This window comes from Hyaena hyaena, unplaced genomic scaffold (genome assembly GCF_003009895.1).
Source record: "Hyaena hyaena isolate Hyena2069 unplaced genomic scaffold, ASM300989v1 scaffold_240, whole genome shotgun sequence".
Lineage (NCBI taxonomy): Eukaryota > Metazoa > Chordata > Mammalia > Carnivora > Hyaenidae > Hyaena > Hyaena hyaena.
The window spans coordinates 1,922,821-1,949,261 of NW_024080873.1; the positions used below are offsets into that span (position 1 = coordinate 1,922,821).

At 39.4% G+C, this 26,441-nt stretch overlaps 2 protein-coding genes and 1 non-coding gene across 5 annotated transcripts in view; 2 read left to right on the forward strand and 1 right to left on the reverse strand.

Moving 5' to 3' along the window:
* Window positions 1-20,586, forward strand: part of HAUS6 (HAUS augmin like complex subunit 6) — a 43,559-nt gene extending 22,973 nt beyond the window's left edge. For 2 of the 3 annotated variants that reach the window (XM_039244433.1, XM_039244435.1), the window contains 6 exons: window positions 4,464-4,545; window positions 12,284-12,350; window positions 12,574-12,756; window positions 14,144-14,279; window positions 15,835-16,881; window positions 18,713-20,586. In XM_039244433.1, coding sequence (XP_039100364.1) covers window positions 4,464-4,545; window positions 12,284-12,350; window positions 12,574-12,756; window positions 14,144-14,279; window positions 15,835-16,881; window positions 18,713-18,774 — 1,577 coding nt within the window. In that variant the 3' untranslated portion in view covers window positions 18,775-20,586. The remainder of the gene's footprint in view (window positions 1-4,463; window positions 4,546-12,283; window positions 12,351-12,573; window positions 12,757-14,143; window positions 14,280-15,834; window positions 16,882-18,712) is intronic. The other variant, XM_039244434.1, reaches the window with a different exon arrangement.
* Window positions 12,071-12,201, forward strand: LOC120239900. The gene has a single exon (XR_005530533.1).
* Window positions 20,587-24,196: 3,610 nt separating the features above from the next.
* RRAGA (Ras related GTP binding A) lies at window positions 24,197-25,874 on the reverse strand. Its single transcript, XM_039244437.1, has one exon. The coding sequence runs from the start codon at window positions 25,601-25,603 to the stop codon at window positions 24,662-24,664; it is 942 nt and encodes a 313-aa protein (XP_039100368.1). The 5' UTR covers window positions 25,604-25,874; the 3' UTR covers window positions 24,197-24,661.
* Window positions 25,875-26,441: the final 567 nt, after the last annotated feature.

A 26,441-nucleotide genomic window follows, 5' to 3' on the forward strand; every position in this document is an offset into this window, starting at 1 on the left:
ACTTAGAAAAAAGTATATATGCGGGTCCCTGGGTGGCTCAGTCGGTTAAGTGTCTGACTCTTGATTTCTGTTTAGATCATCATCTCTGGGTCATGATGTTGGGTCTGAGCCCAACATCAGGCTCTGTGCTAGTCATGGGGCCAGCTCAAGATTCTCTTTCCCTCTCCTTCTGCCCCTCCCCCACTCACACTTGCTAGCGCTCTCTCTTAAAAAAAAAAAAGTATATATGTAATTAGTTAATCCTTGGAGACCCACCTTTCCTTGACCGTGTTCTTCCTGCATTTGCAGATGTAACCACTGTCATGAATCTTATACTTATTCTGATGTTTGTTTATAAAAATAATTTTACAACATGTGCATGGATCTAACTATATTTAAGATTATTCTGATAAATTTCTCTTATTGTACCGCAAAATGCCCTGTGTAAATATATATTTTTTGAACTAGGATCTAAGGAAGGTTCATTCATTGCATTGTTTGTTTTGTCTTCTTTTTTTTTTTTTTAAAATTTTTTATTTATTTCTTGGAGAGAGAGAGACAGCGTGAGCAGGGGAGGGTCAGAGAGAGAGGGAGTCACAGACTGAAACAGGCTCCAGGCTCTGAGCTGGCAGTCAGCACAGAGCCCGACGCGGGGCTCGAACCACGAACCGCGAGATCATGACCTAAGCGAAAGTCGGACGCTCAACCGACTAAGCCACCCAGGCGCCCCTGTTTTGTCTTCTTATTCTTATTCTAGAATAATGGCCATGGCCTCCTTTTTAAATGAAAGTGATAGAAATTGTTTTTAACAGTTTTTGTGTGTTTAGACTTACCAGCACATTTACTGATTTTTTTTTTGTGTGGGTCAAGATTACTTCTTTTATTCTACTCCTTCTCAGAAGTATATCTCAAAGTATATCCTTTAGTTCTTTTTGTGATGGACACTGGATAGTAAAATTTCTTAGTTCTTCTCAGAAAATGTCTTTATTTTCACTAATTCCTGAATATAGTTTGGCTCATTTTTTAAAAAACGTTTTTTAATTTATTTCTGAGAGAGAGAGACAGCGTGAGCAGGGGAGGGTCAAAGAGAGAGGGAGATACAGAATCTGAAACAGGCTCCAGGCACTGAGCTGGCTGTCAGCACAGAGCCTAGTGCGGGGCTCGAACCCACGAACCATGAGATCATGACCTGAGCCGAAGTCGGACGCTTAACTGACTGAGCCACCCAGGCACCCTTAGTTTGGCTCATTATAGGATTCTAGATTCATGTTTAATTTTCCTTATGACTTTGAGGATATGATCTCATTATTTTCTGCCTTCTAATTGTTTCTCAGACATCTGTTCCCAGTCTAATGGTCACTCATTTTTAGGTAATTTTTAATCTCTGGTTGCTATTTTAAGACCTGTACTTACTTAGTTTTGTATTATGCAGGTTCATTCAGATATGTCTAAATGTGGATTTGTTTTTATTAACCTTTGGAGCTGTTTGTGCTTATATAACATATCTTTCTTCTGTTTTGGAAGCTTATTCACTAATAACTCTTCTAACACTCTCTCTCTGTCATTCCTTTGATGTTTTCCTTCTGGGGCTCCTATTGTTGGGACTTCTAATTCTGTCCTCCATATCTCTAAACTTCTCATTTATGTTTATTTCATTGTAGCTCTAGGCTTATGGTTCACTAATTATCTCTTTAGTTATACTTAATCTCTTTTTTGACATGTCCATTTAGTATTTAGCAATAATGAATGTACATTTTATTTCTTTCATTTGCTACTGTTTGAAAAATTGCCTTTTTCACGGTGTCATCTTCTTTGATTATGGCTCCTATTTCTTTGACAAATATTTTAAATATATTGATTTGATCTTACTCAATTTTTAAATGTCCTAGTGTGTCAGATACTTCTGCTTCTGTATGTTCTGCTTGCTCATTTTTATAATGTTTGTTTCCTATTAAAATATTTGATTGTGGGTATGCCTGGCTGGCTCAGTCAGAGGACCATGTGACTCTTCATCGTGGGGTTGTGAATTCAAGCCTCATGTTTGGTGTAGAGATTACTTAAAAATAAAATCTTAAAAAAATTTTGATTGTGGCCTCAGCTTCTGTGGACCCACCCCTGAAGGAGTCACAAAGGCCCTGGCTTGTAAAATGGTTTCTACATGATAGCCTAGGATCCCTGGTATTTCCCATGAACCAGGCAGTTAATATCTTTGGTTTGGGATTTCAACCAGTAGCTAATATAATTTTGGATTTCATCCCTCTCTTTGAGTAGGCTAGGTATGTTTAAAACTTTTCTCCCCTCCTTTTTTTTTTTTTTTTTTTAAACCCAGAACCCAGGGAGATAGTAGAGCTTCCCTGTTACTTTCCTAGTCTAGTTGGCAGAATTTCTGTAATCTTTTCAGAGGCCCAGCAGACTTTGCGATATTCCAGCTTTATGGAACAGATCCTAGCCTCAGTGGTCTGAGATGATGTTTCTTGTTATATAGGCATTGAATCTCCATTGTACAGCCCCTGGAGCCTGCCAGTTAGCCTTCGTGTCTCAGTTTGAGCTTACATTCTTTCAGTCTTTGCTCCTGGTACTTGAGGATTTTTATTCTTTTGGGCATTCCTTTTTTTTCCTTACATTTTATTTAGTGGTTCTAGTGTGTTTATGGTAGGAGTCATTGTCTGCTGCAGCTTGGTTTGCCTTGTGAGTTCAGTTGTGTTTTTACCTCTTTATTATCAGTCTGTTGTGTCTGTGCCCTTTGTTCTCTTCACATCTGTAGTGCTGTAGTTTAGTTTTCTGTTTCCTGCCTTTAATTGTATTCCAGCGAGCTACTCTGCCTCCATATTCTATGTATTCCGTGATGTAATTGGTTATCGGTGATCTTTCTGAAATGTAAATATGATCCTTTTAATCTCCTGATGTAATACACATCAATGACTTTCTATCCCCTTTAGGGAAGAAGAGGTCTAGATGCTTTTTCACTTAGCAACTTCTGCCTTACACACTGTGTTACATACCAGCACAAATGTGTGTTGCCTCTGCCTACCACCACCAGCTAGTGTTTATGGTGGTGCCTGATTGTTATTTAGTTTCTTGTCTACTAGTTTTGTGATACAGTTTTTGTGTTTGTGCTTATTATTAGAATGTTTTATGAATATCAGTAATTCCATCATCATTAGGTCCAAAAGCAAAGGGTACTGAAAATATTTATAAGATAACATACTATTATGGTGGATTAAAAGGAAAAGTATGTAGTATATACTTGTATATACATTGGTTTCTTATACAGTAACACTTGGGACACATGTATAAATAGGGAAGGTCTTTCAGAAGCTAACACGTTGAAAGAAGAAGAGTTCCTAGAATATAAAGTCCATTATAATGGAGCCATGGCTTTCTTCCTCAATCTAATTTCTCAGCTTCCACTCAGTATACCTTGAGCTCTAGCATACTGAACTCTTACCCTATTTTTTCAGTACCTTTATGCCCTCTTCACATCCCCCAGTCCTAGCCAGGTGCCTTTCTGCCTCCTTGAATTCTGTACATATTTCTCCTAATACTATAGCAGCATGCCATAATTCCCTATTCATCTGTTGTCTTTTTCTAGACTGACTCTTTGAAGACAGGATCTCCATCTTTTTTTTTCTTCCTTCCGTTGTTAGTATTGCAGCTGCATATAATTATTCAGTGACACGTTGAAGAATAAATATGTAAATTGACTGATGTCTTAGATGCTGGGCTGAAATATGCCAAACAGTATAATTTTTGGCCTTGCTGATTTGATGTGGTAATTATATGATCTGTCTACCAAAATAAGAAGCACGGCTATCTTATGCTGGAGAACTGTGGACTGTCATTTTTTTTGAAACTTGGTTTCACTTTTTAAATTTATTTTATTTTTTATTTTATTTTATTTAAAAACTTCTAATGTTTATTTATTTCTGAGAGAGGGAAAGACCGAGCATGAGTGGGGGAGGGGCAGATAAAGAGGAAGACACAGAATCTGAAGCAGGTTCTAGGGTCTGAGCTGTCAGCACAGAGCCCAGCTTGGGGCTTGAACTTACAAACTGTGAGATCACGACCTAGCTGAAGTTGGACGCTTAACCAACTGAGCCACCCAGGCGCCCTGGTTTCACTCTTTTAAAAGAGCTTATTACTAGGCTAGGGGTGCCTAGGTGGCTCAGTTGGTTAAGTGACTGATTTGATTTTAGCTCAGGTTGTGATCTCACAGTTTGTGAGATCAAGCCTCACATTGGGCTCACTCATGCGATTGCACTGCACGTTCTCTCAAAATAAATAAACATAAAAAAAAAAAAGCTTATTACTAGATATTCTCTATCTGTCCTATTTGTACACTTAACAGTTGAGTGATTATTTTTTCCTTTAGCATTCATACTGTGATGTTTCTGTTTTGTTTAGAAGTTTTTCTACAATTTCAAGAGATCACTGAATATTAAAATATACAAACATAATTAAAGACTAATTTTATGTTCCTTTAGATATACCTAAGCAACATAATGAAGAAGATGATTGCAGGAAAGCCAGTGATATACCGGGAACTGTATGTGGTCTAACCAACAGGTAAAACAAATTTGATTTTCATACTGATTTTTTCCCTCCTTCACCAGTTTAATTTCATCTTCTTCATCTAATTTCTAAGCTTGTGTATTATGGGATCATCTACAATTTTCTTCTCCTAACCAGAGAGTATTTTTCCATGTGGATCCATATTTTCAGGAAAGATTGAAACATTTCTGACACATTTTTATTTTTCCTTCTTTTGTTTAAATGTTGGGATTCATAAGGGATTATCTAATTTTTGAAGAAAAACATGTATGGAAATAATTTTTACAAGTTTGGAAATTTTTGCTGTTTTGTGACTGTGAGCTTCTTTGAAACCACTTATGGCCAGTTGACCAAATCCAAATCCAGGAGTTTAAGGGTGTTTTATGATCTAGTCTCCTAATTTTCAGACTATGTTCTGCAGCGCCCTCTGGTGATGTGGATGAATCTAATTTAATCTGTCATTGGTCTAACCCTTTTCCACTTCAGCCTGAGCAAATAGTTCTTTTATCTGTATTACATGTTGGGGGGGTTTATATGCCATTTGATCAGAAGAGTTCTATGCTTTAAAATAAAGGAAGGGGCGCCTGATTGGCTCAGTTGATTGAACATCCTACTCTTGATTTTGACTCAGGTCTTGATGCTTAGGGTGGTGGGATTGAGCCCTGTGTTGGGCTCACCACTGAGCATGGAACCTGTTTACGATTCTCTCTATCCTGGAGCGCCTGGGTGGCTCAGTTGGTTTAGTGTCCAACTTTGGCTCAGGTCATGATCTCAAGGTTTGTGAATTAAGCCCTGTGTTGGGCTCTGTACTAACAGCTCAGAGCCTGGTACCTGCTTTGAATTCTGTGTGTGTCTCTCTTTCTCTGCCCTTCCCCACTTGTGCTCTGTCTCGGTCTCTCTCCAAAATAAATAAATGTAAAAAAAAAAAAGATTCTTTCTCTCCCTTTGCCCCTCTTCCTTGCTTTCTCTCTCTCAAAACAAAACAAAAAGGGAAGACTTCTGATTCAATTTAATCCCCAAATTTAACATTTGAAAAAAACTAAACCTTCATTTATTAGGATATACTTCGGGAGTAGTCTAAACTTTTTTATTGTCTGTTTTCTTTATTATCCCATTTTGGCTCTTAGAATAAATGCCAGGTTATATAAGCAAAAATTTCTAAATGTATATAGTCTACCTGGGGAATATATTTAATTTTTTTATTGAAACCAAGTGTTATTAAGTAGCAGTCAAACACAGACATACTGAACAGGTTTGTTATATTAAAGTTTTTTGTTTTCTGACTATCGTTTGATCTAAATAAGAGTCATTCAGTCCAGTTTCTCCATGTAATTGAGGCACAGTTATGGAAACAAAATACTTAGGATAATTCTGAAAGAAAATTTTAAATGAATTGAAGCTCTCTTCATTCTATATACTCTAAGCAAGTTAATAGCTGAAGCACCATAACAAGAGTCAAAACTTATATGTTAATTGAAGTCTTCTTCATTCTCTATACTCTTAATAAGTTAATAAACCTAAACACCATAAAGGAGTCAGAACTTATATGTGAAATTGAGCTATTGGCAGTTTCCTCTGCAGTAATTGCCTGATTCACAGGAGGTCAGGATTTCTTGTGAAGATTTATATTTTTATTCTTAGATCTGGATATGATGTTGATTCTTGGAGTACCTTAAGAAAAATGGTGCAGGGACGCCTGGGTGGCTCAGTTGGTTGGGCATCCGCCTTCGGCTCAGCTCATGATCTCACGGTTCGTGGGTTCCATCCCCATGTCAGGCTCTGTGCTGACAGCCAGCTCAGGGCCTGGAGCCTGCTTCGGATTCTGTGTCTCCCTCTCTCTCTGACCCTCCCCTGCTGACGCTCTCTCTCTCTCTCTCTCTCTCTCAGAAATAAATAAAAAAGCATTAAAAGAAAAGAAAAATAGTGCAATCTATTTTCTTTACAGGTTATCAAGTAATTATTTAGAAAAAAATAACAGTGTTTTAAGAACTTAATTCCAAAAGCTGGCAGAAAACAGCCTTTTGTGAGCAGTGCCAGATCAGAGCTGAGAACTGCCATAAGGGTCCACCAGCCAAACCAGGAGAGGGCCGCAGCCATAAAGCCCTTTATGAGTTGATAGTTGTGGCCCCTCCCCTTTCTAGGCTTCTGTTTGCCCCACTGTGGGTTCCTTGTTGCAGGCAGGATAGCTACTCCCTCATGAACCCACAACTGTCAACTAACACTGTGCTTCCGCATCCCAAAACAAATCCACAGATAGATAGTGAAGTTATTGGGCTTCTCTAGCTTACTCCTTGTCAAACTGTTCTTAAAGCATGCTAGAGGGGAATAGTTAATGCTTCCCCATCTAAATTATGTTTTCTGTTTCTCTTTACTTGAGAGAGCAAATAAAAGATATGATTATGGTCACTTTGTGGGACCTTAATGGGCTAAAGATTGATGGAGTTAGTAGATCGATTTATAGATAGGATTTTATTTATGAACTCCATTGAACTCATTGAACTTCAAGGTTCTTTTTTTTTTTTTCCTTATTATTTTGGAGAGAGGAGGAGACAGCATTTGCACTTCATGAGCAGAAGAGGGGCAGGAGGAGAGAGACGGGGAATTTTTTTAATGTTTTATTTATTTATTTTTAATTTTAATGTTTTTATTTATTTTTGAGAGAGACGGAGCATGAGCAGGAGAGAGGGAGACACAGAATCTGAAGCAGACTCCAGGCTCTGAGCTGTCAGCACAGAGCCTGAAGTGGTACTTGAACTCCTAGACCACGAGATCATGACCCGAGCTGAAGCTGGATGCTTAGCTGATTGAGCCACCCAGGCACCCCATTAATGTTTTATTTTTATTTTTGAGAGAGAGCATGCGTGCACAAGCTGGGGAGGGGTAGAGAAAGAGAGACAAAGGATATGAATCAGACTCTATGCTGTCAGTGCAGAGGCTGATGCAGGGCTCGAACCCATGAGCTGTGAGATCATGACCTGAGCTGAAGACAGAGGCTTAATGAGCTGAACCACCCAGGTGCTCTGAGAGAGAATCCTAAGCATGTTGTAGCGGGGCTCGATCCCACGGCCATGAATCATGACCTGAGCCAAAATCAGATGTTGGATGCCCAACTGATTGAACCACTTATTCATCCCTCAACATTCTTTCTTGAGGTAGAGTTTTGTACTAAGGTACACTATCAGAATTGTACAGGAGCCAAACACTTAGCTCCTAAGAATTTAGTTTAGATGCAAATCACTTGGTATAGGAAAAGAGATTGTATTAAATACGCTTTTATTTTTTTATTTTTTTAAAATGTTTTATTTATTTCTAGGAGAGAGAGAGACAGCGTGAGCAGGGGAGGGTCAGAGAGAGAGGGAGTCACAGACTGAAACAGGCTCCAGGCTCTGAGCTGGCAGTCAGCACAGAGCCCGACGCGGGGCTCGAACCCACGAACCACGAGATCATGACCTAAGCGAAAGTCGGATGCTTAACCGACTAAGCCACCCAGGCGCCCCGAGATTGTATTAAATACACTTTTAAAAAAATGTTTATTTTATTTTGAGAGAGAGAGAGCGCAAATAGTGGAGAGGAAGAGAGAGAGAATCCCCAGTGCAGAGCCTGATATCGGGCTCGACCCCATGAAACTGTGAGATCATGACCTGTACGAGATCAAGAGTTAGATGCTTAACCACCTGAGCTACCCAGGAACCCCTAAATACACTTTGGTTTCCAGATTTACCCTCTTCCACACTCCTCTTTTAAAATTTTATTTATTTTACTTTCATTTTTTTATTTTAGGGAGAGTACGCAGGGGAGAGGGCCTGAGGTGGAGAGAATCTTAATCAGGCTCCACACGCAGCACAGAGTCCAATGTGGAGCTTAATCCCACTACCCTGGGATCATGACCTGAGCTGAGATTAAGAGCTGGATGCTCAACCAACTGAGCCACCAAGGCTCCCCAAGCTCATCTTGTGATACTTATTTTTTTTTTTAACATTTATTTATTTTTGAAAGGGAGAGAGAGCGAGCACGAGCAGGGGAGGAGCAGAGAGAGAGAGAGAGAGGGGAAGACACAGAATCTGAAGCAGGCTCCAGGCTCTCAGTTGTCAGCACAGAGTTTATATGGGGCTTGAACTCACAAATCCCGAATTCATGACCTGAGCTAAAGTCAGATGCTTAACCATTTGAGCCACCCTGGTGCTCCTTTAATTGTTAAAAAAAAATTTTTTTTAATGTTTGTTTATTTTTGAAAGGGAGAGCATGAGCGGGGGAGGGGCAGAGAATGAGGGAGACACAGAATCTGAAAGAGGCTCTAGGCTCTATGCTGTCAACACAGAGCTTGGCGTGGGGCTTGAACCCATGAACCGTGAGATTGTGACCTGAGTTGAAGTTGATCATTTAACTGACCGAGCCACCCAGGCTCCCCTTGGGATACTTAATTTTAATAGAAGGTTTGGGATATTGCAGGGAGGTATAAGGGAAGGCTTTTGGTGATGGGAGATAAATGTATAATAGAATATGAATGATGATTACTATCTGATAGAACATAAGAAGGTGAAGAGTTGAGTCATGTGGAAATAAGCGTATTGCTCAGAATTACTTACTGTAAAGGTGTTTTGTAATAAAATGTTTCATTAGTAATATGTAATGTAGGTAGATACTTCAAGAAAATAATACCCCCTTTTTTTACAATTTTATTTTTCTAAGTAATATTCATACCCAACATGGGGCTTGAACTCATAACCCTGAGATCAAGAACTGCACACTGTATGGACTGAACCAGCCAATCACCCCCAATAATACCCTTTATTTACATGAAATTCAGCTGTTATTTGTAGTGGCATCTTATGTCAGTATCAAAGTAGTTAATTTGGAAATACATAGGTGGATATGATCAATACAACTATTCAATTAAAAAATGTGGAAAGAATGTAAGTTATTATAGCCCTTTCACATATGGTTGTCACCCACAGGTACCAGAATATAAGTAATGTTCTTCATAAATCTCATGGCTGTTTTTGATCAGAGTGAACTGATGGAGGCTTCACCATACTTAAACCCAGAATTCATTGATTGGCGATGCCTTTGCTGTAACTGTGGAGATTACCTTTCTTTGAAGTGGTTTCTGGAAGGGAGGGTTCCATGATATTTCTAGTATGATGATGCACTTCTAGACTTTTAACCTCTTGAGTTTCTTCTTTATTGCATTTCAGAGATGGTGGGCAGTATGATCTTGCCTGAATGCCAACTAAATATTTTTAGTCTTAGAAACTAAATTCTAATTACCTTTCTCTTTTTATAATTTCTGTTTATTTCTTTGTTAATTGTAGATATATTATCACAGCAAAAAAAAAAAATTAGATGAAATTTCTTTTTAAGTGTTTATTTTTGAGAGAGAAAGTGAGTAGGGGAGGGCCAGAGAGAGGGGGACAGGATCAGAAACAGGCTTTGTGCTGACAGCAGCGAGCCCAGTGCTGGGCTCTAACTCAACAACTGCGAGATCATGACCTGAGCTGAAATTGGATACTTAACCAACTGAGTTAGGTGCTCCAATTAGCTAAAATTCCTAACAAATTACTTGTCAGACTTTCTTCCCAAGTTGGTTTTTGGGCTTTATTTACAAACATACATAAGATTAATTCTAATCAAACTTTTCTAAACCCTGATATAATGTAAGTACAATTTTTTAGTGTATATATATGTTTATTTAACTTTATATTACCATTTTTCATGTATAAAGGCTTTGTAACATTTCATTTATTTTTAAAGTTTTTAAATGTTTATTTATTTTTGAGAGAGAGAGAGAGACAATGTGAACAGGGGAGAGGCAGAGAGAGGGAGACAGAATCTGAAGCAGGCTCCAGGCTCTGAGCTGTCAGCACAGAGCCTGACGTGGGCCTCGAACTCATGAAATGCGAGATTATGACCTGAGCTGAAGTTGGACACTTAACTGACTGAGCCACCCAGGCACTTCTCATTTATTTTTTGACTTTTAGATTTTCCTTAAAATTTTTTACTGGAAAAAAGCATGTTGTTACTTACTTTGTTTTGGATAGAATGCTGCAGTGGGATCAGCACCATCTCTCTTTATCCATTACAGTCCTAGGATTTTATGGGCTTTGGTTTTGGCATGGCTGGTGGATAGAGTAAGGACTGAGCCAGGGCTGTGTTCACGTTGGCTTGGATTGAGATGTTAGCAGGACTGATAGTGTGTTGCCAGTTCAGAAATGAGAGAGAAAAAGCTGGAGAATAGGTGTCTGTTTTGTTTTTTAATGAGGCTCTGTAGGAATGATCCAAATAAAAAAACTTGGTGGCATAAATCTATAGAGCCTCTTGCTCAGGTGACATTTGTTCACTGATTCACTCACTCCATCAATTAGTTACAAACATGTATTGCCAAGTACCAGGTACTGTGCTAGTTTGAGGGACTAGCCTTTGGAAGGACATAGTCTTTGTCCTCCAGGAGCTCACAATCTCGTGGTGGCATATTAGTGACATCTTAGATTGCTGGCCCTCCCCCAGAGGGCTTTTTAATCATTTTAGTGTTAAGGTTTTAGAAAAATTAAGATAAAATCATCATAGATGATTAATTTTTTCCTTTGACATCTCAATTATATCCTGTTGAGGCAAATTGAACCTTAAACAGTTTCCGTGATCTTGAATTGTGTTTAGAAGGTAGATAACAATTCTAAGAAGCACATATTTGAAAAAGTTTGAAAAAAACATATATGCTATTCCATGCAATTTTTTTTATTTTTTTTAATGTTTTATTTATTTCTAGGAGAGAGAGAGAGAGACAGTGTGAGCAGGGGAGGATCAGAGAGAGAGGGAGTCACAGACTCTGAAACAGGCTCCAGGCTCTGAGCTGGCAGTCAGCACAGAGCCCGACGCGGGGCTCGAACCCACAAACCGGGAGATCATGACCTAAGCGAAAGTCGGATGCTTATGAGACTAAGCCACCCAGGCCCCCCTCCATGCAATGTCTTAAAGCTGTTAATTTCGTACTTCTTTCTATGAACAGAATGCAAAGCACCGACATGCTTGCTGTTGAAAGTGATCTCTCAGGTCATCTTGTCTTTTGTATTACTTAGAGTGGTAAAGCTTTGACCAATAAGCATACCCATGATTGAATTTGAAAGTTACTTCAAGATCAAGTTATCATTGCTTTGCAGGCTTTAAAAATTTAATAACTTATTTTGTAATTGATGTGTATGGTTTTATGTTTATCCAAAGGGGCAAGAGAATCTAAGATGGTAAGAAATGCTATGTGTAGAATCCAGCAAACAAACTGATTAACCTTATGACTTTAGCGTATGTGCTATAGAGCAAGAGTCAGCAGAAGATAAATTGATTTTGGACATAAAGTATCAAAATCCTAATGTCTCTGTTACAGTGAAATTCTATGATTTGAAGCCTAAAGGTAATGTAATAATGTGGTTCTAGTTAATTGAATTTGTTTTTACCTTGTACTCAAGTTTTTGAGTGTTCATCAAGTCATTCAACGTTGTAAAAAATGTTGATTTAAAATATGTAGTGCTTAAGGAAAATGTTCACCTTTTGGGAGGCTGATACACAAATGGGGCTGAAGTACTGCTCTGATTGTCACCATACCTCCCTAGAATAAAGTGCCTTTTGATGACCGGGACGAATTGAGGGAAATCGTAACGGACAGATACGGGGCAGACAATTTTTGTAGATTATTCAGATAGAGCAAGTGAGTGGAATTCTTTCCTGTGTATAACTTGAATTTGTTATCTTTGTTTTCTTTTAGACCTGCTTCTTTCCTGTTGCAACCAGTTTCATCATCGGGTATACACAGTGTTAGATTGCTTGAAAAGGTATATTTTAAAACAATTTTTAAGTAATTTTCTCTATACTAACTTGTGATTAAAATATTATTTTTGTTTATATCCCAATTTGTATTTACATATTTCCTGTTGCTCCTAAATGAGAATATTAAAAATCTTTTATTGTGCCACTGAACACGATAACTCAAGAACCTCTAATGAAGCTCAGCCATAGTTATTAAGGTTTTAACAAATTCCATGTCTGTTTCTTCAGGACATGAAGATAACTCCTAGAGAAGGAAATGAAACACCTTCTAAGGAGTCACCAAAATTTGAAATGGAAGACTCTTCATCATCAAATACTGCAAGAAATACAGAGAATACTGCATTTGCAGGGTCTCTGCCAGCTAAAAATAGTGATCCATTCCAAAAAGAGCAGGATCATTTGGTAGAAGAGGTTAGGAAAAGATTGTAATAAGTGTACTGAAATATCTATTATTTTCTCATTGGTGTTGAGACTATAAAGAGGTTATAATTAATTATTGATTAACTGTGGTTAATTTGGGAAAGGAGGGCATAGATAATGAAAATCATTGTTAAAGCAACTTGGTTCTCCCTCAAAGTAGAAGTAGATATAATATAAACGTAGTTAAGATTATGTCCGTGGTTTAGAACCCATGTGCCAGTCTATAAATATCTCTAAAAGTATAAAAATAATATATGTGTGATATTTTTGGAATTAATCATTATGTAAATTATTAGATAATTACACCCAATGGTTATATTCTATTAAAATAATCTAAACGTCTGTTGCTTAGCCAAGCTTCCTCTTTTTTTGAATATTAGAATGAAGACTATGCAGTATCATATCACTAAGCATAGCTTTTGTTCTTCTACTTTCTAGATATTTACGAAGTAATTAAGTGTATAAAGATTGAGATAAAGGACGGAACTCCAATACCTGAATCAGTATGCACTAAACCAAATTTTTCTTTCAGTCTCAGGAATATAAAGTAGCTGATTACTTTCTGGCTGCTTAAATTCAAACAGTGCTAAGGGATGTGGAAAATGTAATAAAAGCAACATTAGAGAATGGCTTGAGCATTTGCGTAAACTTTGTACAATAAGTAGTATAGTATTACTATTGAACAATAGTAGCATTATGTAGTCACTTGCCAGTGAAACGTCTCTTGTCAGGAAAAGCCAACGTCATGAACAATGATGTATTTAATCACTTTTGAAATATCTAGAAAGTAGAAGTACAAAAACTGTGCTTAGTAGTAAATCCCCTAGAGCCGTTTTCATGCTGTATACTTTTCTGTATTTCAGAATGTATTCCTCTGCCTTGTTTACTAGTTTATATCTGGTAATGAAGTTTCTGGCAGAGAAGTATATTGTCCAGGAGCATTTTTTTGTTAGTGGAAGTGTTACTGTGCAGATGGATTACAATTAAGAAAAATCTGCTTGCTTTAAAACTAGTCATTTTAGCAAATACAGAACTGTCAAGTTCAAAGATGCGGCAGATAGTAGTTTAGGTCACTGTTTAGTTAGAATTACGTCTACATCTTCTCAATTATAAAGATTTTTACTTTTTCTTTCCTTTATAATGGGATATCCATTTAAGATGAGAAGGGAGGAAACAGTTTTGTGTTTGGTTTCACCTTATAGGGCCGTGCCTAGGCAGACTAAATGGAGTATCTGAGAGCTATGTTTTTGAGCAGCTTTTCATCCCAAGTGCTTTTGTAGGGGTTGCTGACCATCAGGTGCTGATTTGTTCTTATCAGAGCTCTTGTTGTATTCTGCCAGGGAGTATGGTAATATTTGCTTTACCTTTTCTGTTTTAGGTTGCAAGGGCAGTTTTATCTGATTCACCAGAACCCTCTAAAGGAAAAGAACTAAAATTAGAGGAACTAATTGATACTCTAGTTTCTAACCCATTCTTAACAAGGAACCAAATTCCCCGAACTCCAGAAAACTTGAGTAAGTTAGTAATAACTTATTTTCTTATAAGACATTACTGTTAGAACCATGGTCTAACATATCCTCGGGAAACTCACTTTAAATTTCTTTTCTAGGGGATAGGGAGAAACAGAAACAAAATGCTTTTTTGTATCTTTCAGTTTAGCGGCAATGATTCTTTGTTTTGATGTAAGTAGTAGTATTATGCTCTGATACTCTACAGTTTTGCTTTTGTTGTTTTATTTGGCTCTTTCCTAGAAAATATTTTAGTTGAGCATTTTTAAAACATCCTGTGCCTCCACATCTGACCTGCGATCAACGTTTATAGAGTATATAGGCTGAGTCCTTCCAGTCAGCAGCCAGCAGCATCAGCCAAAACTTGTGTGTATAGAAATCTTTTCTACCCCTTGCAAGCTAGTTAGATTGCCCAGTACTTTTTTCTTCTATAATCTGTGTTGACAAAATTCTGATACTGTCATCCATGTGAAGGCGCATCATCCTAGTTGAATTAAATAAAATTTCCATTTCGCTGCTAGAAACAACATATTCAAAGTTAACTTGATTCAGTTGAGGTTGAACCCAGCCACAGCCTAGATCAGTGGGTGCAGAATACAGCCTGTGACCCAAATCTAGCTTGCCCTGCGTGTTTTTTTAAGTAAAGTTATATTGAACACAGCCTTGCGGATTTGTCACCATATTGTTTATGGTTGCTTTCATGTTATAGTGGCAGAGTTGAGTCCTTGTCACAGACCAGTGGCCTACAAAGGCTAAAATATTACTATCTGCCGTTTTCAGAAAAAGTTTGCTGAACCCTGGCTTAGATGGACAAGAAAATATCTTTTTATTTTTATTTATTTTTTAAAGTTCATTTATTTTGAGAGAGAGAGCATGCACATGCATGGGAGGGAGAAGGGCTCAGAGAAAGAGGGAGAGAGAGAATCCCAAGCTGGCTCCACTCTGTCAGTGCAGAGCCCAACTTTGCGAGCTGTGAGGTCATGACCTGAGCCGAAATCAAGTGTCAGACACTTAACCAACTGAGCCACCCAGGCATCCCAGAAAATATCTTTTTAATATATATAATTTCTATGTGCTGTGTGCAAGTATATGCATGTTTCAGGGACAGCCTTTGTAATTTATGGGTGATCAGTTGGAGAAGGAGTTCTTTTATGTTGTTGGTCTCTGGTTTGTTGTGGAGTCTGGTCATCCAGTGAGCATATCTGTGGAACATACAGTGAGTCAGTAGCTTTATGTTGAGCACTAGAAATGAAATTTTTTTTTTTTTTTAAATATTTTTATTTATTTTTAGGAGAGCTAGGGAGAGAGAGACAGCGTGAGCAGGGGAGGGTCAGAGAGAGAGGGAGACACAGACTCCGAAACAGGCTCCAGGCTCTGAGCTGGCAGTCAGCACAGAGCCCGACGCGGGGCTCGAACCCACAAACCGCGAGATCATGACCTAAGCGAAAGTCGGACGCTTAACCGACTAAGCCACCCAGGCGCCCCTAGAAATGAAATTTTTAATTACATATTCTGTTTGGGAATATTAGTAATTGTGTTTTTCCCCCCTTCATTTAATTAGTAAGTGAAATTAGGAGCTCATGGAGAAAAGCTGTTGAAATAGAAGGTAACAGAAGTACAGAACTGATTCAGATGGATACCGAAGATAGAGAAATATCGCCAGAATCCTCACCTGTGTTGCATAACCAAAGAGAAGTGAGCAGGACCAGCTTTCTCTCAGCAACCACCGTATCCGATTCTAGCCATTGGCATTTGCCTGAAGAGAAAGTTCGTTCCGATTGCCTCAAGTGTGTGCCTCAGAAACGTGCAGTGACCAGTCACATCGATGGACTGTCAGCACATCAGTCAGGTTTGTTAAATAAGAAAGTAATATACCAGCAAGGTTTGGAGTCCACAGCGTTACAGAACAGGCTTTTAGAAACTAGCCAAACAGAGACATTGTCCCCTGCTGCAGGTAATAGGAGAGTCGTGATGGGTAGCAGTGAGGAGGAGTATGTTAAAATAGCAGACCACTCCAGAGCTTCTTACAAAGAACCTTCCATGCATAAAAGTATGTTCTGGGACTCTTTTCAACTATCAAGTGGAATTAGTTCCAGGAGTTTAAAGGATATTGATTTTGGCATATTACATGAAACTCTTCCAGAAGAAGTTGGTCACTTAAGTCTTAATAGCTCTAGTAGTACAGAGGCCAATTTTAAACTGGAACCAGATAGTCCTATGCACGGCGGCATTTTTCCTGAAGATGTTGTGGGAGAAAGACCGACTACTCCAGAATCAGACTTTAATTTACAGGCTATTTGCCGTCGGTACGAAGCTCTGAAAAAATCTCTGCCCAAGAAAAGAGAAGAAACTGACTTTTTGAATTCTGAAACACTTGAAAGACACAAACCAGAATTGAGCCCTATTCCCACAAACATGCAAACAAATGATATGCTTGACTTTTTGGACAGTTGGAATTTGCACAGTGATTATACAAAACCATCTTTACGCGTGTCCCTTGGTGAAAGAAAACGGTCTCTTTCACCACTAATTAAGTTTTCTCCAGTGGAACAAAGATTGAGAACCACAGTAACTTGTAGTTTTGGAGAACTTCTACCTAATTTAAAAGGTAAGATTTAACTAGACCTGTGCAATTGACCTATAGAAGTTTTTTCTCCACTTCTATGTTTTTTTTTTTAATTAAAAAAAATTTTTTTTTTTTTTTAACAATTAGAAGAGCGTGAGCAGGGGAGGGTCAGGGAGAGGAAGACACAGAATCCGAAGCAGGCACCAGGCTCTGAGCTAGCTGTCAGCACAGAGCCCGACACGGGGCTCAAACCCATGAACCATGAGATCATGACCTGAGCCGAAGTTGGTCGCTTAACCAACTGAGCCACCCAGGCACCTCTGTTTTTCTCATCTTCTAACAGTAGTATGCAGCGAGTGCTATGTGACCTTTATTGTGGATGTGACAAAATATGCTCGGTGTTCCCTCAACTTGGATGAGAAGAGGGAACATATCACTTCTGTGAGTTCTTTTTGAATCTCAAGTGATGTGTATATAGTTCACAGTTAGTGTGGGACAGGGGTGGAAAATGAAACCAAAACCCGGAAACCACTTGCTTTTAGAATACAAATAAATCTCGTCAAAATCTTGGTTGATGGAAGATGGTTCTAGAAATGTTGAGTAATGGGGGTTCCTGGCTGGCTCAGCTGGAAGAGCATGTGACTCTTCATTTTGGGGTCGTGTTGGGTGCAGAGATTACCTAAATAAATTTAAAAAAATTAGAAATGTTGAGTAACACTATGTTAAATAGCCTTCTTGTAATCATATAATATCTGTGATTGCTTTGAAATAAATTTGAGGGGGATGGGTGACAAAATAGGATAGGTTAGTGTATTAATTTCCTGGGGCTGCCACAAACTAGGTGGCTTCAAACGACAGAAATGTATTGTCTCTGAAGACAATACGTCCTGGAGGCTAGAATCCAGAATCAAGGTGTGGGCACAGCTTCTCCAGCCTCTAGAGGAAGAGCCTTCTTGCCTCTCCCAGCTTCTGGTAGCCCCCAGAAGCTCCTTGGCTTGTGGTAGCACAGCTCTCATGTCTATCTCCATCTTTACATGGCTTTCTCCTCTTGTGTGTCTCTTTGCCTTCTTTATAAGGACACTAGTCATAGAGATTGAGGGCCCACCCTACTCCAGAATGACCTCGTCCTAACTGATTATACCTTTAATGACCCTCTTTCCAAATAAGGCCATGTTCTGAGGTGCTGGGGTTAGAACTTCGTATTTTTGGGGGGACACAATTCAACCCCATAACAATATTAATAATTATTGAAGCTGGATAATGGATATATTGGGCAATTAAATTTTTCTTTACTTTTGTATATTTGAAAATTGTCATCATTGGGGTGCCTGGGTAGCTCAGTCAGTTAAATATCTGACTCTTAATCTTGGCTCAGGTCATGATTTCATCATTTTTTGTTTGAACTCTGTGTCGGGCTCTGTGCTGACTGGGCAGAGCCTACTTGTGATATTCTCTCTCTCCCTCCCTCTCTGCCCCTTTCCTTCCTGTGTGTTCTCTTGCTCTCTCTCTCAAAATAAATAAACTTAAAAAAAATTGTCATCATAAACATTAAAAAAAAACAAAACCCTGCTCTAAAAGTATTTTAGAGCAAATGCAGATCTGGTGATACAGATTCATTATATATCACTGTGTTTGCCAGTGGTAATTAAACACTCATATATTGAGAAGTATTCTAAGAGGGATGTATTGATACTCTGTGAGGAAAGGTATCACAGTGAGAATACTGTTAATTTTTATTGTAGGTAAGTATTGACGTGAACTTTTTACTTAAGAAGACTCAAATTTGCCATTTCTTAGAATCTGTCCTATTTAGTTTTTTTCTTTGTAATGAATGTTTACTTATCCTTTTCTCTTTTTAAAATTAATTTTGCAGAAGAAGAAGTCTTGAATAAGAGCCTTGATGCAAACAAATCTCCATCAGACTTGAAAAGATGAAGCAGAGTTTCCAGTTAATTTAACTATGATGTACTTAACATTTCAAGCAGTCACAGGATAAAAACTGATTTATAATTTAAATACACGTTGGAAGTGTAACTCTTTTTTCAAGGCCTAAAAAAATCCTAAATGATGCCTTTTAGCAAACAGTTTTTAGGTAAAGAGAGTATGTTTGGATTCTCTTTGTATGGCTATGAGGTTTAAATGTGAAGTATTTGGGAGGTAGACCTCATGTTATGTGAAGGCATTTTGATTCTTTGAATAACTTGTAAGCGTTAAGTAAATAGCAAAGTAGTTTAATTTATTATGTTATAATTTCAGTTGATTAATGTAAACATGAGTGGTTTTTGATATACTTTTATTAAGTGGTTAACATAATAGCCATTGAATATACTGACCTTTCATTTTAGGGAAATATAGAACTTCTACTGTTTCTTTATGGAACATTATAGTACTAACCAAAAAAACTGATTAAAGTAGTGCCTTGGGATGTGTAGTCAAGGTGAGGAAAATTTAAGTTTGGGAAAGCTCTAAGCAGGCTTAATGATTATTTAAGTAGGTTGGTCCTGGAAAATGTTTGATGGAATAAAATGTATGTGATGAAAAGTGAAGACTGGGGCGGGATGAATTTAGATAAAAGGAAAAAGATGGAAGATGACTAGACATTTTTAAGGAACACTGTCAAAAACTATAAATCCATTCAATGGGTTGTGCAGCAGATTTACATTTAGTCTAATTTAGACTTTGAGAATTTAGCCCTAGTTTTATATTTTAACAAAAGATGTAAATTAAAAAAACTTTATTAGTCTCTGTTTATTGTTGGTTTATTTGTGGGGGGGGTTGGTTTTTAGGGAAAGGAGCTAGTTTTGATTGTGTTACTTTTCTTCTCAAAAACCATCAGTTCCCCACTGCCTATGAATAGCCTCAGAATAACTTGAGAAAACTGAATTTGGGGTGCTTGCTTAGTCACATAGTGATGTCTTTGGTGAAGCCAAGGTTTGACCCTATTTTCTTCCGTAATATTCTACAAGACCTTCAAGAAGTAACTAAAAGGCCAGGATAAACAATATGGCCAAGGGAGTTGGCCTGTTGATCTTCTGAACTGAGTGGGGAATCACATGTGAGGCCTCCGGTTCAGTAACCTGCCTCACTCTGTCATGCTCCCCAGCTGGGAAAGTGACTTGTCTCTGCCATCCAGGTGTATGCATGCCATCGCCCTCTGTGGACCAGGAGGAATGAGCAGGCACTGGAAAGGTGATAGCACTTACCCTGTCTAGCCCCAACTCTTAAGCATTAAAACCTTGTTCATTTCTCAAGAAACTGTAAAGGAGAGGAGATTAAGTTGAAGGGGGGAGTTCTGGAAGTGCATGGGCTTAATTGTTCATCTTTCACTGTGGGCTTTCTCTGAGTTTGATCTCAATTTGAAGGCCAGTCTTTTTGTGAGAAAAGAGACGAAAAGTGTATATAACTGCTTTATTTGCTGTGGAAAAGAAAGAGGAAGAACAGCTTCAAAGGTGTTATATTCTCTTATTTGTTAACACAACCATTGGTGACTGTAGGTCTACTGGGAAACTATTCTCTATAGGGTGCCCTAAGAAAATGCACTAACCTGTAAATCCAAAATTAACATGGTAGGGAGGAGGTAGGGCTATCATATTAGCATTTACAAGGTGCTGGGGCCATTCCTAGACATTAATACATATTGTTTAACTGTCACAACCCTTAACTGTAAGATAGAGATTATTATACCTGTTTTATGGACAAAGATACTGAAGGTAGGGAGCTTAAATGATTTGTCTAAGATGGACTCAAGGAATCATCTGAGAACCTAAAAACTGGAGATTCTGTAGATCTTAAATGGGGCTTAAGAATCTACATTTTGATTATGCTTCCCTGGTAATTCTTAGGCTCAATAAAAAGACTGAGAACCACTGCTAGAGGATAGAGTCACATTAGCCTTGGGGTACTTTTAAAATGCAGGTATGTGATTACATATATACTGCTTTAGAAGTTAATGGATAAGGAAGCTCAAGTTCATCATTAAGGGTCATAGGCCCTTAATTACTGAAGTCAAAAGAAAATGTCTCTGGACAGTATGGGTTTACAACAACCACATTACCAAGTGAGACCCGTGGTAGGTTGGGAGTTTTGGCATTCTTTCCTGTCCTTTATATGCCAGTAGTATGAACAGAAATATCTCAGATCTATTATTTTCTCCTAAACCATTGTGGGTATGACTTACTGCCTTCAGCTTCTTCCTTATTCAGTATTGCCTGCGTAGCTACCTTTTGATATTAAGGGACTGTTTTGATCACTTAGTTTAAAATTCCATTCATGGTTTATTGCCAGTTCCAGGATAGAGTTCAAATTTGAAGGCATATAAGGTTCCCTATGTAGATTCCTTTATCCCCCCCTTCCACTATGGTTTCCTGTTTTTTTTACTTCTGAAATGAGATGGTGAGTGTGGGCCTTTAGAAACCTTAATTCACAATTACAGCTGTCTTTTAGGGCTCAGAACAAATCTCACTTCCACCTTGAAGTCTTAATCTGTCCCTTCCATATTCATGGGCCTACCCCTTCTCTGAAATCTATGGTTTATCTTTTATTCATTTAGTGTTTTTCACTTAATGCTTTTAGAATATTTTATGGTTGTATGTGATCTCAGTCAGTACATACAGACATATATACCTATGTAGATGTATGAGTCCTGTGTCCATGCATACATATCCTGAAGGGCCATGGATCATCTTTAGCAAATACTGAAGTATTGGAATTGTTTTCTTTGCCTCCTATGTAAATTAATTAAAATAAAATAATGGTAAAGACTTTACTGCTGTAAATGTACTTTTTCTCATTACATTCAAAACAGGTTATACAGAATGTACCTTGTTTTATTCACTATTAATTTGTAAGATGTGTGTGAATTGACTTCTGTGTCAACTTGAAACTAGAAATGAATGACAAAATGTCCTAATATTTTGTCCTAGTTGTTTTAAATGTTTAAAGAGGACAAGCAAGTAATGTTTAACATGGAAAATGTTATCAGTCAAATGGAATAAGAGGTTTTGAGACTAAAAAAGACATTTTGGGGGACTTTAATGAAAAAAGAAACAAGTATTTTGAGAATATCCTTTACCATCATCTATGAAGTCAGTTTTATCTAAAGGAAAAAACAGGAATTCTTGAGACTTTAATAAAGGAAACCATGTTTTTTTCCTACTCTTAGTATATTAAACTAAGTAAATATTTAAGGACATTTTCCTTAATGTAAAAGTACTTGCAAAGGTAAAATTCTTCCACATTATGTTGCAGATAAATAGTTGCTCTTTCTCCTTATGCACTGTGAAAGTCAAGTCCACAGGCTAAATTTAAAATATTTGTGAGTCCTCTATGAGACTATTTGTAAATATGTTCTACTTACTAGTCTTGAATATTCAATATTATTCCATCTGGCTCTGGAATTTCCTATATAATATCAAAGAACCATGCCCCGCAAATCCTAAGATGATCACATAAAAATGTATATCAGAGGGGTGCCGGGTGACTTCGCTCAAGTCATGATCTCATGGTTGCTGAGTTTGAGCCCTGCTTTGGGCTTTGTGCTGAAAGCCTGTTTCAGATTCTGTGTCTCCCTCTCTCTGCACACCCCTCCCCCCTCCCCCGCTCATGCTCTGCCTTTCTTTCTCTCTCTCAAAAATAAACATTAAAAAATTCTTTCAAATAAAGGTTTATCAGTAACTTGATCAAACAAAAGAAATTTGAGAGGTTAAGTGATTCAGGTAAAAGTATTTTGTTACTGCCATTTTAATTAGATTTACGAAGTATTTTTAAATGATTTTAAAAAGGAAATTTATCCTTAACAATTTTTAAAATCTGGAATCTTTATACTTACTGCCCAAGGCCATAATTAGAAGAGCTTAATAACTCACATAAGGACAGCTTTTGTGTTTTTAATTTTTTTGATGTTTATTTTTTAAAAAAAATTTTATAGTTTATTTTTGAGACAGAGAGCACGAGCTGAAGTCAGACGCTCAACTGACTGAGCCACCCAGGCGCCCCGATGTTTGTTTTATTTTTGTGTGAGAGACAGAGCATGAACAGGGGAGGGGCAAAGAGAGTGGGACACAGAATCCAAAACAGGCTCCAGGCTCTAGGCTCTGAGCTGTCAGCACAGAGCCCCACACGGGGCTTGAACTCAAGAACCGCCAGATCATGACCTGAGTGGAAGTTAGCGCTTAATGGAGTGAGCCACCCAGGCACCCCTGAATAGCTTAATTCTTCATGGGTAGGGACTTTGTCATTCACAGCTGCTGCTGTAAAGTGTTGAAATAAGTTGATAAAGCGTTGGAAATCCTAAACCCGTTATTTACATTTAATGTCTGTATACCAAGGTAATGCGTCATTTGTAAAATAAGAGGTGAGAGGAGTTGATCAGAGAGGTCTCTTGGCTCTAAAACACTTAGATTTCATTAAAAGAGTATGGGAGAGGATGCTTTACGTGTTTTCTGATTTCACTGTGCCCCATTGCCAATCCAAATTAGGAACCTGGAATCCTTCCCTAAAACTGGTGACCTAAGAATCTGATGCAATATTACCCAATTTCTGATAAAGATGGGGAAGTGATTTTGCCCAGGGTGAATGAAACACTTTCTTAGAAGTCCCTTAACTCCCTGGGCTGCAGTTTACGTAATCTGTAAATTTAGGGCAATTATATGGAGGAATAGCGTACAACTGAAAATCTAGGATTTTTATGATGAATTTTGCTGTCAATGGAAGAAGTAGTGGGGAGTAATGGTTAGGAGAGGGATAGGTCTGTAATACCGCCTGGGTTCAGCTGTTTGACCTTAATGAGGTCATATGTTTTCTAACCTATTAAGGGATTAAAAGTAATTTACCTCAGGTTGTGTGGATTAAGTAAGAAAATACACATCAAGTACTTAAGAATATCTGGCATTTCGTAAGGGGTCAAATATTTAGCTAGGCTTCAGTCTAGTAATTTGGGAGTAGGTAATTGGGAGCAGGTTAAAGAGAGAATGGCTCAGGTGGTGGATTGACAGCTGACACTTCCATAGTAGTGTGTCAGGCACCATTCTAAAAGCTTTCCAGGTTAAATTTTTAAACATAGAATGCTATAAGTAGTGCTAGTCTTATCCACATTTGACAAGTGAGAAAAGAAATTAAGTACCTGGCCCAGTTCATATAGCGATCAAGTGAAGGGAGGAGAATATGAACTCAACTCAGGTGGTGTAGCCTCAGAACCCCCTACTCTTAATTGCGGTTACAGCTAGTATGAAATACCGGTAAGGGGATAGGGGCTCAATCACAAATTTAAATTTGCCAGTTAAGCAATACTTGTGGACAGTTAGAATCTAGGTTTACATTACCTTTTAACTACCTTCAAATTATTTCAAGTAAGACCGTATTTTAACTTGCTGACAGCAAACGTTTATTCATGATTGAAGCGAGAAGAATTTGTAAATGCGTTTTAATATCTTGCTGATAAAATAGTAACATTCCATCTTTGCAATCTTGGAAGGAATACAGGGAAGATACTGTAAAGGCTTTAATGTGTATATCTATTATAACCAGGTAATCAACACACACACGCACGCACACACACCACCTACTTTAGTGTTACACCATACCAACTTTTCAGAAAGGCCATCTTGAAGGTCTACTGGAGAGCTGAGTAAATAGCGTCCAAAGTTTGAAGACAAGGGCGGGGGATGGGGGGAGTAGGAAAGAAAGAGATGGAAGTAGTAAGCAGCACACATTTCAAAGCCCACTTTTAAGCACACGACATTATGAATATTTAAAATAAAAAAGGATGCGGGGGACGGGGCAGGGAAGGCAATTCAGCATTTTCTCAAAGAGCATTTGGCAATATTCAACGCATAAGGAGGCTGTGCTTGGGCCCATCCACTCGCTCGAGCTTCTCAAAGTGTTTCCTGGCATTGCGAATGTTGATCAGGGTGGCCGCCGAAGGGATGGACGGATCCGACATAACCACCATCACGTACGTGTTCGACGTGAAGATGTCGATGAAAGCGGCGAAGTTAGAATTCCGAACCTCCATGCTCTGGAAGGAAGCGGCCAATTTACTGCAGCTCAGCTTGAACTGCTTAATGATGTTGCTGATCTTCTCAAACCGGTGGACGTCACGCTGCTCTTTGCATTGGTAATGGGAAATGACCAAGAACGTAGCTCTCTCGAACAGCAGGACTTCGTCCGCCTCGATAATTTGGGCAAAATTCCTTAGGTTCATCTCCAGCTGCTGGACATTGGGAATGAGCTGGTACACAATACTGGACCAGGCTTTGTAGAGCGTTTCGTCCCAGATGGAGGTTCGAAAACAAGCGCATTCCAGGGGGCGAGACAAACGCCGCAGGTCTTCCTCCCGCTCCTTGAAAATCAGGTCGCGCTGATCCTCCTGAACCAGATCCATTTTGTGCACCAGGCAGAAGATTTTGGCATCCGGAGAGTTCTGGAGGATGGCCTCCAGGCACGACTGGTAATAATGCATATCCTTTTCCAGTTCGCGGCTCTCCACGTCAAACACATAAATCAAAACCTCGACATTACGGAAGATGTTGTCGCGCTGGCTGGTGAAGTAATTTTCCATGAAGGTGTCCTGACCGCCACAGTCCCACAGGTTGAGCACCAGGTTGCCCAGAAATCGGACGTGGGAGTGCTCCACATCGATGGTGGCGCCCAGGCGCCGGGTGTCGCGGGCGATGTAATTTGCAAAGATAATCGAGCGCATGCTGGTCTTCCCCGAGCCGCTCTTCCCCATCAACAGCACCTTTTTCTTCATGGCTGTATTTGGCATCACCCGCCGGGGCCGCCGCGGACTGGGCCTCAGGGCGCGGCCTAACTGCAGCGCGGAGGGAGGGCGGGGTCGGGGCCGGCGGGGTCTCCGCAGACCGAGCCGCGCAGCTGTGCAGCCGGGGAGGCAGAGAGCGAGGGATCTGCGCTGGCAAGGCCGCGGCGGGGCGAGCTCTTCCGCGGAGGTGAGCTCTCAGGGCGTCGCGGCCGCAAAGCTTCGGAGAAAAGCTCGCCTTCCGGAGAGCGGAGCTGTGGCGTCCTGGCTGCCGCCCACTTCCGGCAGCGATCTCGCGAGAGCGCCTGCGCTCGGCAGTCGCAGCCCGACGCGTTTGACAAGTTGCCGTTTTGGTGAAACCGAGTAGGGTGCACCCGAAAAGATAAAATGGAAGGGGAGCCCAGCACTCCGGTGTCGTGTTTTCCTTTTTAAACCGGATTTAGGGTTGCAAGGTGTACGCGTGTGGTCGGTGGGGTGGATGCTGCCATCTGGTGGCCGACCACCCCCCCTCACCTCCAGCAGCCACTGCTCGCGTTCAGACCGCGGTGTGCTTGGGTGGGGGGCGTGGCTTAGACCGGGCCGCCGCCTGGTGAAGTGGACCAAGGCCGGGCACTTCACCCAGTGAGGCCTCCCCAGGTTCCTTGGTTTACTGAGTACGAGGGCAAGGCACGTGAACCGTACAGATGCGGAAAGTGAGACTCGGAGAAGTTAAGTGACTGAAGTTAAGTGACTCACAGTGCTACACAGTGAGATGGTAGTAAATCCTTATTGGGAGATGTACTGAGTGCCGCTTAGTGCTTTTTCCACTTGGAAGCAAGTTCCTTTCTCATAGCCGCTTTGCTGTTAA